General features: G+C 41.9%; 1 protein-coding gene across 3 annotated transcripts in view; it reads right to left on the bottom strand.

Annotated features, from left to right (window-relative positions):
* SNX25 (sorting nexin 25) overlaps nt 1-14,197 on the bottom strand; it is a 47,280-nt gene extending 33,083 nt beyond the window's left edge. For all 3 annotated transcript variants that reach the window (XR_008933509.1, XM_056855494.1, XM_056855495.1), the window contains exons 1-4: nt 14,118-14,197; nt 11,459-11,675; nt 5,566-5,738; nt 3,096-3,282 (exon numbers count right to left, since the gene is read on the bottom strand). Coding sequence is in view for 2 of the 3 variants with exons in the window: in XM_056855494.1 (XP_056711472.1) it covers nt 3,096-3,282; nt 5,566-5,738; nt 11,459-11,675; nt 14,118-14,139 (599 nt within the window). In the remaining variant the exon portion in view is untranslated. The remainder of the gene's footprint in view (nt 1-3,095; nt 3,283-5,565; nt 5,739-11,458; nt 11,676-14,117) is intronic.
* Between the last annotated feature and the right edge of the window lie 204 nt (nt 14,198-14,401).

The following is a 14,401-nucleotide window of genomic DNA, read 5'->3' as shown; positions in this document are numbered from 1 at the left end:
CATGTGGGAAAAAACATTTTTTTTTAATTTAAAAAAAAAAAAAGGTGAAATGCTCCATTGCGAACTGTGAGGCTGCCACGCCGAAGCACAAGGGGGCGTTCCTGGGGCGAAAGGGGTCTGGAAGCTGACTTACGTCAGCTCCACCCCCCCCCCCACTTCCGGGATTTAGGTCTGGGGTGCCCAGGCGTCGGTGTGTGTGCCACCCGAGATGGCGTTAAGTGCCCACTGTCCTGGGTTAAACAGGCACTTATGTCGGCACTGGGTCACGCCAGCTCCTACAGAGCTTCCCCCCCTCAGGAATGCGCTCTATGTATCTATAAACCCATGCAGTTGTGTATGCTTTGAGCCTGGGATCTCAAGATGAGTGGGATTCACAATATATGCCAAGCACAAAACAATTATTTCATGAGAACTACTAAAATGTTGATGTGAACACTTCTTATTAGAGCAAATCAAAGTAGAAAAAGGTGTAAATAGGTCTCTTTTGAGGGTGTTAAAATTAGAGAACTCAAAACAGAGTAGTAACCAAAAACACAGTAAAATGATAAATTTAATGTGATATTATTAAAGAGTTCCTGCTCTCAACAGCCCTGCAGTACTGCAAAAACATGATGTGGTAGAAGGAGGGGAGGGGGAGGAAAAAAGAAGCTGAATAACAAAATAATTTAGTTCAATTTCCTAATGCAGTTTCACACAGAAGATGTAATTTCTTCTGTTCTCTCTTATTTATCCAGCCACATGTTCAATTTTAACACACTAGCAGCTAAATAATCAGAAGTATTTCAAACAGGAGTTGGGACTAGTTCTAAATACCGCACCATCAATCACATGAACACATGAAGCTGCCTTATACTGAATCAGACCCTTGGTCCATCAAAGTCAGTATTGTCTACTCAGACTGGCAGCGGCTCTCCAGGGTCTCAGGCGGAGGTCTTTCACATTACCTTCTTGCCTAGTCCCTTTAACTGGAGATGTCGGGGATTGAACCTGGGACCTTCTGCATGCCAAGCAGATGCTCTGCCACTGAGCCACAGCCACTCCCTAGACTTTCCTGTTAGTAAAACATATACTGTATTTCCACTGATAATACATCATGTTTCATCCATTGCCTGTGAGTTATTCAAAATTCTAAAAACTTCACATTTGCACAACCAGGATATTTGGGGGTTTGGAATACTCCCAAACATAACCTAGCCATGTCATAATCCAACTGTTAGGTACTGGGGGCTCAACTACTAAGCATCATCTCAAACTAACAATCCCAGAACTCCCAATTCTCCAGTATTCTGGACTCTTGGGACCTCAAAAAGGCCAATAAAAGGCCTCAGCAGAAGCTTGTCCAAACATCCACGCTTTTTCAGGGCTCCTACTTAAATCAAGAAATAGCAACAATGAAGCATCTCTGGACCCTTCATCTGAAACCATAAAATGAAGAAGCCAAAATATCCTCAGTGAAACCATCCAGCAAAGCTCCAGGCAATGTTTCTGCCTCTCTAAATTTCACAAGACACCAGCCTCCCTGTCTGCACTAGCAGAAAAAAGCCTCAACGTAACTCTGATCTTTGTTGGAACACTTAGCAACTTGGGTTCCCATGCCTGGTTTCTCCCCCTTCCTCCACCTTTAGATCTGTGGCCCTGCCTATTAGTCTCATGTCCTTATCTAGGACCTCAGGGGAGAAGGGGGCTGGCTGCTGTGCCAGACAAGTGGTGGGGTGAGAACTAGCAACGGCTCCAGCAGTGAGACTAAATATCTGCTGACCGGTAGGCGCAGGCATGTGATTGCCAGTGCCTGACTCGCAGGTCAAGAAATGGCTCATCAACCATACTTGGGAAGGGCTCGACTGGATCAGGGGCAAGATAAGGCAAAGGAGGCGTGGCTAAGAGAACGCTGATGAGGACTGGGACAAAGAGACAAGGAGCAAAGAAGATGGGTGAAGCCTAGGGAAGATGTAAAAGATGGTGAGGAGAGCAAGAAGAGGGAAGAGACAGACAGAGGAGAAGCAAAGAAGGAAGGAGGGAGAAGAGAAAGAGAAGGGAAAAATGAAGAGGTGGATGAGGCATAGGGAGAGCATTAGAGGCATGGGGGCACAATCTGGAGGAGACAAACCACTCTATTGCCAGTTTGTAAAAACCTTCCTTAATAAAATGTGAATTGTGCAATGTCACGTGAGCAAGCCTGTCCCGTCAACAGGAAGGGGCTGGTGGTGATGGTCAATACCCATCCCCACATAGGGCCAACAGGATCTTACTCTACACTCCTAACTTTTGCTGCTTCACATATCACCAGGTCACTCGTGGCAGCCCTGCCAAGCTCGCCAACTTCCACTCTTCCGGCTGTCTCCGTCGCTAGGATGACTGAACCTTGGGGCACTTTCACTGTACAATCTCAAACAGGATTTGCTGGTTTGCTATCATTTTACAAAGTTGGTGCTGCTATACTGTAAAATTAAATTAATTTTTTAAAAGCTTTCCAAAGAGAGACTCTTTGTTGCTAAAAAAAAAAAAAAAAAAAGCTAAAGAATTATGCACAATGCCAGCTGAATTTGCCTGGTCAGAGGGCACGTTGCCAAGAGTCTATACACCTTAGACTAAATAGTGTTACAGTGGAGATATTAATTCACTGCACAGGAGACATCTGCAAGGGAATCCAAGGTTTACATCTCTTGGTTTGAGGCCTACCTGGTAAGCTACTCAGGACTTTCTGTGCTCAGCCCCTGGAACTCTCTTCAGGAAAAGGTATTGATTTAGGTCATTTGTTTGCCGCTTCTCTAGAATGTATGCCTGAAGAGGCTTACGGTACAACCAATTAAAAAGAATGAAGACAAGGACAAGAAATGTTACCTCCTTGGATAGGGAAGACTGGTATAAATACTAGCAACCCAGCTTGCTACTGTGTGTAGTCAACAAAGTAAAATATCCCATCCAGTGATGCCCAAGAACTAGTTTCTGCTCCATGGCCAGGGGCTCATTTCCAGATCTGGTTTTTTGCATGGGTGACCTTGCATCTGATTCCATGTATGCTAGACTTTACTGAATTCAGTATATGCCAGAGGAAATGTGTTGGAATAAGCATGTTGTAAACAACCGTCAGGTACCTTAGTTGTTTGAGGAACTCGACATCGGAGTTGCTGTTAATGAGCTTGATGAACTCTTCGTAAGAAGGGGCGTACGTGTAGGCCCTCTTGTGACGCTCATTCACCTGTTCTCTGTACTCCATTTGAGCCAGCAGCATTTGATTGATGTAGTCAGGATCACTCAGCAACTCTACCACTGGCTTCAGCACTGGAGGTTCAACACAAGCACAGAAACACATAAACATGCAAAAACTGTCACAGAAAATTGCATCCTTGCACAAGGAAATTCACTTTGGATGCAAGCGAAGAGACTGGTGAAACATCAAGTAGATTTGTAATGGCCTTTGGCTATATACAATAAATTTGTAATCAAGTAGATTTATTATGGTCCTTAGACCAAACATAAAATTTTTGCAGTTACATTGCCTTACCCATCCAGCAGTATAAGAAAAAACATTTTGGTTAAAACACTATACAAAAATATTACTCTTTAAAATGGTTAAAAACTGGTCAACAATATAAATTTAAACAAGCACTCCCATCAACAACTTTTCATTTCTATTTAGATTTCTGAAAATTAAATACTACTATTCTATAAAACTTGCCCACCAACTTTGTTACCTGAGAAAATTCATCCTTAAGAAGGATGTTAACTCTAAGATTCAGGATAACCAGTACTCTTTATCAAAAGAGGGCCAAGAATCTTCTCCCTATCCTCCTTATAGCAACTGCGCATAAGAAGGACATGTTCCAGTGTTTCCGGTTCACCACTGTTGCAGGGACAGAACCTTTGTGAGAGAGGAGTCTTTTTGAGTTTTCCTACTAACACTGCAGAGGTCAGAGCCGAACATCGAGCTACAGCAAATACTCTCCTAGTAGTATTTCCTTCCAATATCGAAAGGTATGCCACTGGGCAAGGGATACACTTGGTTTTGGCCGATGCCCTGAAAAAAGGTGCTCCAGCTAAATCAAATTGCCTTTCAAAGTCTTTTATTTTTTGTTTTACTGCTTGTCTCGTTAAATCGTGACTGGTGAAACATTAAAACCTTTGTTCTTATTTACACATCAGCCATACCATACCACTATATCTCAATATTTATTTAATAAACCATCTTACAGCCCAATTCTATTCATGCTTATTCATTGAGCTCAGTAGGGACCACTCCTCTATAAAAGTGCGCATGCCTGCAGCCTTAAATCATTTCGAACAGCCCAAGGTAGATGTACAGTAATAAAAAAGTTGGCTGGTTTTTTATAGTGTTTAGCACCATCGTAATTGGCAGCAGACTTATACAGCATCTTAGCCTGTGTCATAGCTGTGTAGGCACATCAAAAGGAATGTGTTTTTCATTCCCACTGAGTTCAATGGAAGTGAAATATCACCCCAGCGTCTGAAAGTCAAGTCCCACTCTTCTCATTTCTATCTCTATTTATATATTTCATTTATACTCTACCTTTCTTCCCATTAAGACCCAAAGCAACTGTCATTGTTCTCCCTTTCGTTTTATCCTCACAACAACCCTGCGAGGCAGGTCAGGCTGAGAGTGTGTGACTGGCCAAAGGTCACCCAGCAAGCTTCCATGCCAAGAGGGGGGATTTGAACCTGGGTCTCCCACATTCTAGCTTTAGATCCTAACCACTACACAATACTGTCTCTCTCCCTATGCAGGCTCAGATGCTCCAGCTGTGGGTTTAAACTAGCATGGAATTAACAGGACACTGCCACATATTTGCGTGGTCGTGACGAAAAAGGGACCAACTAGTGTAAACTTCAATGCTCACAAGTCTAGAATGTACTTAACATTTCCTTTGACTATTAAGGTGACTGGAAGATGTGACCACTATTTATATGAATACACACAGATTCATAGAACATTTTAAAAAGTTGTTACCTATAGTCTTTGCTATGCATGGACTCAGATGACCAGCCCCCATAATGAGGCAACTTGCATAGACCCCACAAAAGGACACATGAGCAGAGCTGGACTGTCTGACAAAATCCAACATACACCAAATTTGTGCCTGCTTCAACAAGCTACAATATTTTCTGGAAACCATGCAGTATCAGACTCTGCTATGCAATGGGCATCTTTGAACAATTCAGTTCTGCATGGTGACTTTAAGAATTATGGCTCAACAGGATAAAACAGTTATCAGTATACAGATAGGGCTGTAGCCAAAAACTCTGTTCTCTGAGCTGAAAGAGCATCTTCCACCAGTGATATCTCCCACGTCAGCAGAACAGAGTCACTGGGCACTGAGTCAACCCATTATGTGCAACATATATAGATTTACTTGTTCATTTATTTACAACATTTCTACTTTATAAGTTATATATTTACAAAATGTATAACTATATTTCACCTTTCTGCCCAACTTCAAGCCTAGTCTTAAAATCCAATGCTAGCCATACTGTACATATCCAGGCTGGGTTTGTTATCATGAACACTGGATGAATGCAAATTGTTAATCATCTCATATCTATAATTACCTTTTGATGCAAGTATTTCTGCAAGGATTATGCGCAAGCTGAGGGACTGGGCATCCTTTGAGGGTAAAAGACAATATACCAGGATCTGAGAACATGCTTTCAGGAATCGTACTTCCTCATTAGTATCCTTCAAACATGGGTGTAGTAAAAATGGTCGTGGCTGCTCTTCCAGTCTACAATGAGTACCAAAAACTTTGTCTTAGTACCTCTTCTAGCTGCCACAAATTTCTAATTAATCAGACCATAACAGAAAAGAAACTACATATATAAAACCGTGTAAAAAAGTATAACTGAAGATGCATTATAAGCAAAGCATATTTACCAACTGTAATCAATCCTACATTTCCTTAGAGTAATCACCTGCCTTCATTATTAAGCAAGCAAAAACAAACACTTAAATCACTGCTGCCACAATAAGCATTGATGTGGGGCAGAAAGTTCTAAAATCTGAACAAAAATTCTCCCACCATTCTTAGCCTAAGTTTTTCCCAGAAACACATCCTTTATTTTATTTTTAAAAAGCAAATACTACAGCAGTCTTTCTTTGAGTACTGAAAAGCGATCACAAAGTAGTTGGATAAGAGACAGATGGTTCAACTGACAGAATGAAGAAACAGCAAAGAATCAAGAACAATAGCAAATGTACAAAGAAAAGATAGATGGCGGTAAATATACAAATTGTTTAATGCTCTCTAAAGCATTTCGATGTTCTGAACATCCCATAGCACAAAATTAGTCAGATTAAGGAAATCCAGCAACAAAAATACGGGAGAAGAAAGGAAAATAACAGGAGGGATTATATGTCAAAGAATAACTGCTCAGCTTAGAGAAACATCAAAAATATGTATTTCATCCATTGTTGTGGCCCAATGTACTACTGCCCTCAATCTATTCTTTGGGGGCTAGGGGCTCAAATCTTATCTGACAGGCCCTAGGCTTTGAAGGAGGGGCAAAAGACAGGCAATACTGCCCAGTGCAAAAGGTCCTAAATTCCACCCCATGTATTTCCAGCAGCATGATGAAAGACCTTGGAAAAGCAGTTACTAGTCTGAGTAGACCATGCTGGGTTATCAGGACCCATACATTATCAGTAATTCATAGGATTTAGTTATGTTATATAATGTTTACGTAACATTACTAATTGAGAATTTTATATGTTTGTAAGCAAGTATACTTGGTGCTTTTATTTTTGTATGGCTTGTTTGTATTTTGCAAAGGCATATAAAGCAAATTAATCCTGAGGTTTATTTCACACTTGTACTCAACGATTAGAATCGCAATTCTATATAACAAGAATGCATGGAAAAGAGGAAGAAAGCCCACTGTGTGCTGTCTGGCTACAACAAGATGGATCAGTTGATGTTACTTGATCTTAAACGTCTGCCAATCAAGCTAGATGGCATTCCAAACACAAAGAATCATAACTGTTTTTTTTACAAGACTGTACCACTTTTTTTTGCAAGAACAACAGGGTCAGTTTTGTTCAGTTGTTCCAACACACACACCAACTTTTAATGTTTTTGTTTAAATTAAGAAAAATACCACTACACTATTTGGGCATAAATGACCCTCAACTGAACAAATGGGACAAGGATAATACTACATACCCAGGTTGTGGTGTGCACTCAGGTATACCCAAGCTGAAAATAAACCGGAAATCAATTGTTTCAGATTGGCTCTGGGATGTTTGAAATGACATAAAATACTTCCAAATGTTGTAAGTAATGAAAATTTATCTCCCAAAATTTAAGGAGTGCTTGGGGTCTCAGGGGCCATGAGCTAAGGGGAAGAGAGAGGAAACTGGTCTACCAAACAGCAGTTTGGCTGTGTCTCCCTCCCTTTAAAATTTACAGGACCACTATTTTCCATGGAAGGAATTGGCTTCCAAAGCTAGGTCTACCACCCATAGGAAAGAATGAAGCCATTATTCCCTATCAGTGGCCATGTAGTCAGTTCTACCTATAAAAATGATGGCTCAATTATTTTCTATGGGCCTCTCTACTGCCCAAAGGAAATAATGGGCCAATTATTTCCCATGGGTAGCCCTGGCCTCTCTACGGTCCATAGGAAATAGCCACTCAGGCCAGGTCTACTCCAGTCCCTTTCAATTTTAAACAGCCATATTTTTTTTAATGAGGGTAGACCTGGTTTCCAATTTTCAACACATATCTGAATCCTACAAGCATACACTGGACAGACTTCTCTTGGCAGATATTTAAAAACTTTTCTGCAGGGCTTACATTAAAGCAGACTTCAAGAATACTTCAAAAACCTTTGACATGTTCAAAAGGAGAAACAAAGGCACCCTGGATAATGTTCAGACCATAACAGATATCTGCAATTCAGCCAAACAATGCTGCATTAATTTCATTTTAGATGTATTTCCATTTTATATCTATGCATATCCTACATGGTCGTCATAGGTCGACTGCACCTTGACAGCACTTTACACCACTATCTGTGTACTTTATCCAATCCTGGAGATGCCTTGCTGTCTGTCCCAATGGTGCTTCCTAGCACTAGTATTCAGGGACACCGGGCTTCATCTCTGGGCTGTGCCCCTTTGTGGATTTGCCAAGGAGAACTGACTTTATACATTGTGCTTACATATACTGACCTAAGCAGGATCGATTTATAGGCATTCCTGTTTTAATTTAGCCTTGCTTTTGAGGATGGGTGCACGAGAGACAATGTGAGAAACAAGATGTAACGCCACATGTCCCTTGAGTATTCCTGGGCAGTTTGTTGCAAACTTCTGCAGAATGCTTGGTAGAAATGTGGGGAGGGAAATGTCTTCCAGAATTTATTGCATGGCCACTTGGAATCACCACTGTGTTGTCAAAATGAAGAATCACAATATTTTTTAAAGGCTGCAATTAGAAAAATAGGAGGCCAAAATTATTACTTTCCCAAGTTTCCTTGGAAAGGACTATTATTTATGTACCTGAGCAAAATGCTCTTTTGTACTTGCCCTACTTTCTAAGCATATCTGTGGTCGAGAAAGTCTTTAAATGCATCTCGTGAGGTGCTTGTATTTGAACTGATATCTCTGCATCAGATTGTCAAAGCGGACGTAGGGAGGGAAAGAGCAGGATACAAGATACAATCTCAGCCATTGAGGTCATAACCATTTTACCATAAACCTTTAAAGTATTCGTAGCAAGCTAGCAACATACAGAAGATTTTTCTCAAAGCGCGAGCAAGTACTGGTGTGCCCCAGTCATAAGAACTGCTGCAATTCCAGAAGGCTCATCCTTTAAGCCATTGTGTTTGTGTGTGTGTGTAAAGTGCCATCAAGTCGCAGCCGACTTATGGCGACCCCTTTTGGGGTTTTCATGGCCAGAGACTAACAGAGGTGGTTTGCCAGTGCCTTCCTCTGCACAGCAACCCTGGACTTCCTTGGTGGTCTCCCATCCAAATACTAACCAGGGCTAACCCCGCTTAGCTTCTGAGATCTGACGAGATCAGGCTAGCCTGGGCCATCCAGGTCAGGGCTTAAGCCATTACCTATTACAAAATTAAAAGTCTACATGGTAACAAGGAGAGGAAATGTTAGCTACCAATCAGCACACAAATATTACCCATATGAAAATGCCTCATGTCCAAAGTGTGTGTCGATTTGGTAACAGGTTCACACATAACGCTGAAACTTTGAAAGTAACCTGGCACTGTTCCTAATTTCCTTATGAGATGTTCCTCTATTATCTTCACCCATGCTAGATCTTGAGATCCAGATTCAACAGTGACACACAAAAGCACTTCTTTGTTACAAAAAACAGCCTTTACTAGAGCCTACATAAGAAGCTGTGGGGTTCATGGGTCTCCATGCCTCTGACCTTGGCAGCTCCCATATTTATCACACCCTTTTCTGTCTTGCTTGGGCTTGCAGAACCTCAGCACTGGGGAGGGGGTTTCCAGCATCTGGTTCCTCCACCTTTCTGCTGGATCTCTCTGGCACAGCCTGGAGAGAGAATCCAGCTGCCTCCTCACTGGCGTACTTCTGAGCCCCTTAAGAAGCTAGTGCAGCAGGCCGCACGTACTCGGTCAATTCCCCTGAAGCCTCAGGAGGACCAGAAGTTTCATGAGACCTTAGGGGAATCTTTGCCTGTTACAGCCTATTCCCCTTCCCACTGCCCAGGTCAGGCCAAACTGCTAGCAGCTGTTGGCAGTGACTTGAGGGGTGCCTTAAAAGTGGCTGCTGTTGCAGCAGTTATCTTGGCTGGTTTGGCAGCTGGAGGGTAAAGTTGAGTTGGGGTTTTAAAGGACCCATACTGTTTTGCAGCTATTGCAGCATTTCTCCTTGTTGCCACTGACCTGTCCCTGTTTCTGACACCAACGGGTTCCCAAGTGAGTGTCCTGTGACTCTTGAGGAAGTCTGGGGACAGCTCTAGAAATGGAGGTGGGTTCACTCCAGGACAGAAGTTTTTGTAGGAGTTAATTCCAAACATATTGCTACTGTGGGTTTTATAGATCTGAACAATTAAATATTTTGCCTACTTATAGTGAAGGGCCTGGGTCCAAAAATACATAGGCTGTGTCGTCAGTCAAAATAGATGAACTTAGTATTGCATTATATTGGTAATTCATCCTTCTTTCAAAAAAAATTCAGAGTAGTAAAATAGGCTATGTTTAGCAATAACTGGTTCAAACTCACCGAGCGAACTTTATGCCTGAGTAGATATTTGAACACAGGCCTCATGCCCAAATCTAAAACATTATTCACTACATCAAAGTAGTTCATATAACAACTGAGGTATTAATTGGCAACGAACGGTTGCCAACCAGTGGGGGAGAAAACCACACTGGGCTTTATAATTATGCTGTGGACAGAGAATCAGATTTTGCAGGACGTAAGCAGGGGTTCCCACTGCCCCCCCCAATCCTTGACCTACAAAGGTAACCATAGATACCTAGGATCTGACATTTCCCTAGAATAGCCGCCTATCAATTTAATGCTTCAGGAGTGTAGGGCAGTGCATGAGGTGAGACAGGAGCCAGGCTCCTTTTCTACAATGGAGCTGAGTCCCCAGCAACCACCTAGATGTCAACAAGCATCACCACAACCAACTCCTGTTAAACAACACAAAATGCTAAAGAACAAAGAGCTTTTAAAAAATCCTTTCAAGAACTTCAGCTACTAAAATATTTTTAGCAAAAAAACAAATATTTTTACAAACAGACACACATCAAAGGCTTTCAATACCTTTGCAAGAGAAGCATGCCATCCAAGCTTAAAAACACACTAACAAAAATGGTTTCGTTTGTAACTTCCAACAAGACAGGGTATTTTTCTAACAACCTCATATGAACTTTCCCCATTTTTAATCAAGACAGCCTTGAATCAAAGAGCAAAAAGACTATGACTAACAAAATGTATTATTATTAAATGGTGCACCTAAAAGGTACAAAACAGGAGTGTGTGCATGCTTGAACAGAGTGGCTCCCTTCCAAGCCCCACTGACTTCAATGACCTGTGGGCCTGGCTACTGCAAAGTCAGGCCTGTACTCCTCTCCGGAGCTGCTCTGCCTTCCGTATACTCACCAAAAAAATCAGAATAGGAAGCCAAAATATAATGAAATCTCCTATTTCTAATAGTATTTTACATATACAACAAAGAAAATGACAACGGTCCTATAATGCAGAACTTGCTAGGACACTTTAAAGTCCAAAACGAATCAAAGGATCCACCCCAATCCGTCTTGGGTCTTGTGCTGATTTTTTTTTATTATTGTACTAATTTAGCATAGAGGTGTTCTTTTCATACTGTCTTCCATATACTACAGGCAAATCCAGGGTGCTGGTCAATACAGCTCAGACACAGGCACAACGGGGGAGGGGGGTACCGCTATAAACTAAACATGGAATCAGAGCAGGGGGAAGGTATGCTGTTACCTGGAGTTGGCCACTTTAAGGTCACAGAAGTGGGTGAGCAAAGCTTTCACTACATCATGGCAGACAACTTTAACTACATCAATGTTACTAAGCCTCTGTCGCAGCTGCTTGGCAACCTCCCAGAAGTCTTCGGAGAGCAGGTGGTACAGCCGGCCCTCATCTCGGCTGAGGTGTCCATACCAGGACAAAATGTAATCTCTATAGGTGTAGTCAAATACTAAAAACAAAGGGATCAACAAGGATGAAACGTCAGCATTCAGGTAGGAAGAAGGAAAGAAAGAAGATTATCAGTTACGAGCAACTAGGACCTGGAAAAGGCTGCCCGTTTTCACCTTTAGGATATTACATTCTCTCCCCTTTCTAAAAACAAGGAAGTGTGGCAATACTTCAGTACAAGAAGTCTGATTCCAAAAGAGATTTCCAAAGGTCAACAAGGAAGCTTGCCAGTGGCTATGACTGAGCAGCCACCTAGTCAGATGTGGTACTGGTAGTAATGTGCATCAAGTTGAAACATTTTTTCCATAACACATCACACATTTTCTAAAAGTTTTATTTTACAGAACCATCCACCATCCTTAGCTGTAGCATGCCTTCAGACCATGAAACCTCTTGGTTATTAATCTAGAATATTTTTTAATCCCACCCTTCCTCCAAGGGGCTCAGGGTGGTATATATTATTCTCCCCTTCTCCATGTTGTCCTCATAACAACTCTAGGAGCTACGTTAGGCAGAGAGATAGCGACTGGCCCAAGGTCACCCAGCAAGCTTCATCGCACAGTGGGAATTTGAACTGGGGTCTCCCAGATCCTAGTCTGACACTCTATTCACTACATTACAGTTCTTAAGATGTATACACAGTTAAAGAGCCAGCATGGGGTAGTGGTTAAGAGAGGTGGACTCTAATCTGGGGAACCAGGTTAAATTCCCCACTCCTCCATATGAAGCCTGCTGGGTGACTTTGGGCCAGTCACAGTTCTCTCAGAACTCTCTCAGCCCATGTGGAGGCAGGCAATGGCAAACTACCTCTGAACATTCCTTTGAAAACCCTACAGGGTTGCCGCAAGTCAGCTGTGACTTGACGGAACCCACATACAATTCACAATTGTCTCAAACATTTACAAAAAGCCACTCTTCAACACAGGATCAACAGAGGTCTGCAGCCAAAATTCTGGCTCATTGTTTCTAATGCCTGAACTCTTTACAACCCATGTTGTTCCCTTAGAGCACAGTACCTCTGCTCCCTGGTCACTCATTCCACTTCACAACTAAAGGGACCTTCTGCATCCCTCCTCCGTAGCAGAGCTAATGTCTCTTGGAAACCGAGATTAATACTCAACACTTACATAGTGCATTGCAACTATTCAAAGCACTCCACATTCAGGGCTGTTTAAGGATGATTTTAGCTAATCTGGGTTAAATTTATGGTACACGCAGGAAGCCATTATTCGCCTGCTTAGGGGCATCAGCATTTCCCCTCCTCTCCTTGAACCTTCTGTGGGGAAAGTTGCAGCACCTCAGAATTTAACACACCGTATTTGGTAGCTAGGAAAATACCTATGCACTATGAATACTGTGATAGTGAGTGTGGTGCTGAAGGCAAGTATCAAAGGCCTGCATCACCAGCATGATAAGCACTGCAAACCTCTCAATCTACTGCTTTTGTGACAATATAGTTTAACGGTTCTTGTAGGCTATCCGGGCTGTGTGACCGTGGTCTTGGTATTTTCTTTCCTGACGTTTCTCCCGCAGCTGTGGCAGGCATCTTCAGAGGAGTAACACTGAAGGACAGTGTCTCTCAGTGTCAAGTGTGTAGGAAGAGTAATATATAGTCAGAGGGGGGTTGGGTTTGAGCTGAGTCATTGTCCTGCAAAGTATTAAAGGTAATGTGCTAATCATTGTCCTGTAAGTATCAAGATAATGTGCTAGTGAGGGTGTGGTATGTTAATGTGGAACCATTGTATCCTGAAGTGACCTGTTAACATGTGGAATCCAAAGCTAATCCGCATGGCTATTGTGGACTGTAGTCTTTGTTAGTCTGGAGGTTTTCAGGACAGGAAGCCAAGCCTTATTCATTCTTAAACTCAAAGAACGCTTCCTGTCCTGAAAATCTACAGACTAACAAAGACTACATGTTAACATGCATTTCCCCTCACAGGAGCTCAGAGATACATGGCTCTCCCCACTTCAATTTTACACTCACAACAACCCTGTGAGATAAGCTAAAATGAAAGTGTCCCAAAGTAATTGTGGGGGGAATTTGAACCCAACTTTTCCCACTACCAGTCCAGCATTCTGACCACTAAACCACACTGTCTTGATGTTATCACTCCTTTAATATTAGCGAACCTTTTCTCTGCAAATGTGCAGTTATCTGCTCCAACTCAATAAAATCCTATAAAACCGAATGAGTAGCAAATGCATTAATATGTGGTTGCTTATGATGTAACTGTATCCCTCTTGCCCTGTTTACTACTTCAGCCATGACAGCACACAATGCAATCCTACAAAAATAGACATTCCCGTTCCAGTTAATAGTATGAGGAGTTCTCACCCTTGTATTCTAAACACCCTTTACAATAGATCTAATACCTGGAGTAATTGCTTCTCATACAATAACTGATTATCTTCAGAGTCTTAAATGCTCCTAGGAGTCACTCACCTTCTTTCAAAGCTTTATCCATGTTATGAGAAATTATCACTCTTCTAGACTGGGCAGGTTCGTGTGCATTTCCAGATAAAAGATTCTGAAAGAAAACATGCACACATACTGTAATATTTATTTTATTTTTTATTTCCATTTGTAACCCTCTCTTCCCAGCTAAAGCCAGGCTCCGAGCGGCTTACAGAATATAAAAGTCATATTAATCAATAAAAGCATTAAAACATTTTAAAATAGCCTTATAAAAAAGATGGAGGAATGCTGCATATAATGTAACTATCTTG

Source organism: Euleptes europaea, chromosome 9 (genome assembly GCF_029931775.1).
Source record: "Euleptes europaea isolate rEulEur1 chromosome 9, rEulEur1.hap1, whole genome shotgun sequence".
NCBI classification, from domain to species: Eukaryota; Metazoa; Chordata; class Lepidosauria; order Squamata; family Sphaerodactylidae; genus Euleptes; species Euleptes europaea.
Note: the sequence above shows the minus strand (reverse complement) of the source record. Positions and strands in the feature narration are given on the sequence as shown.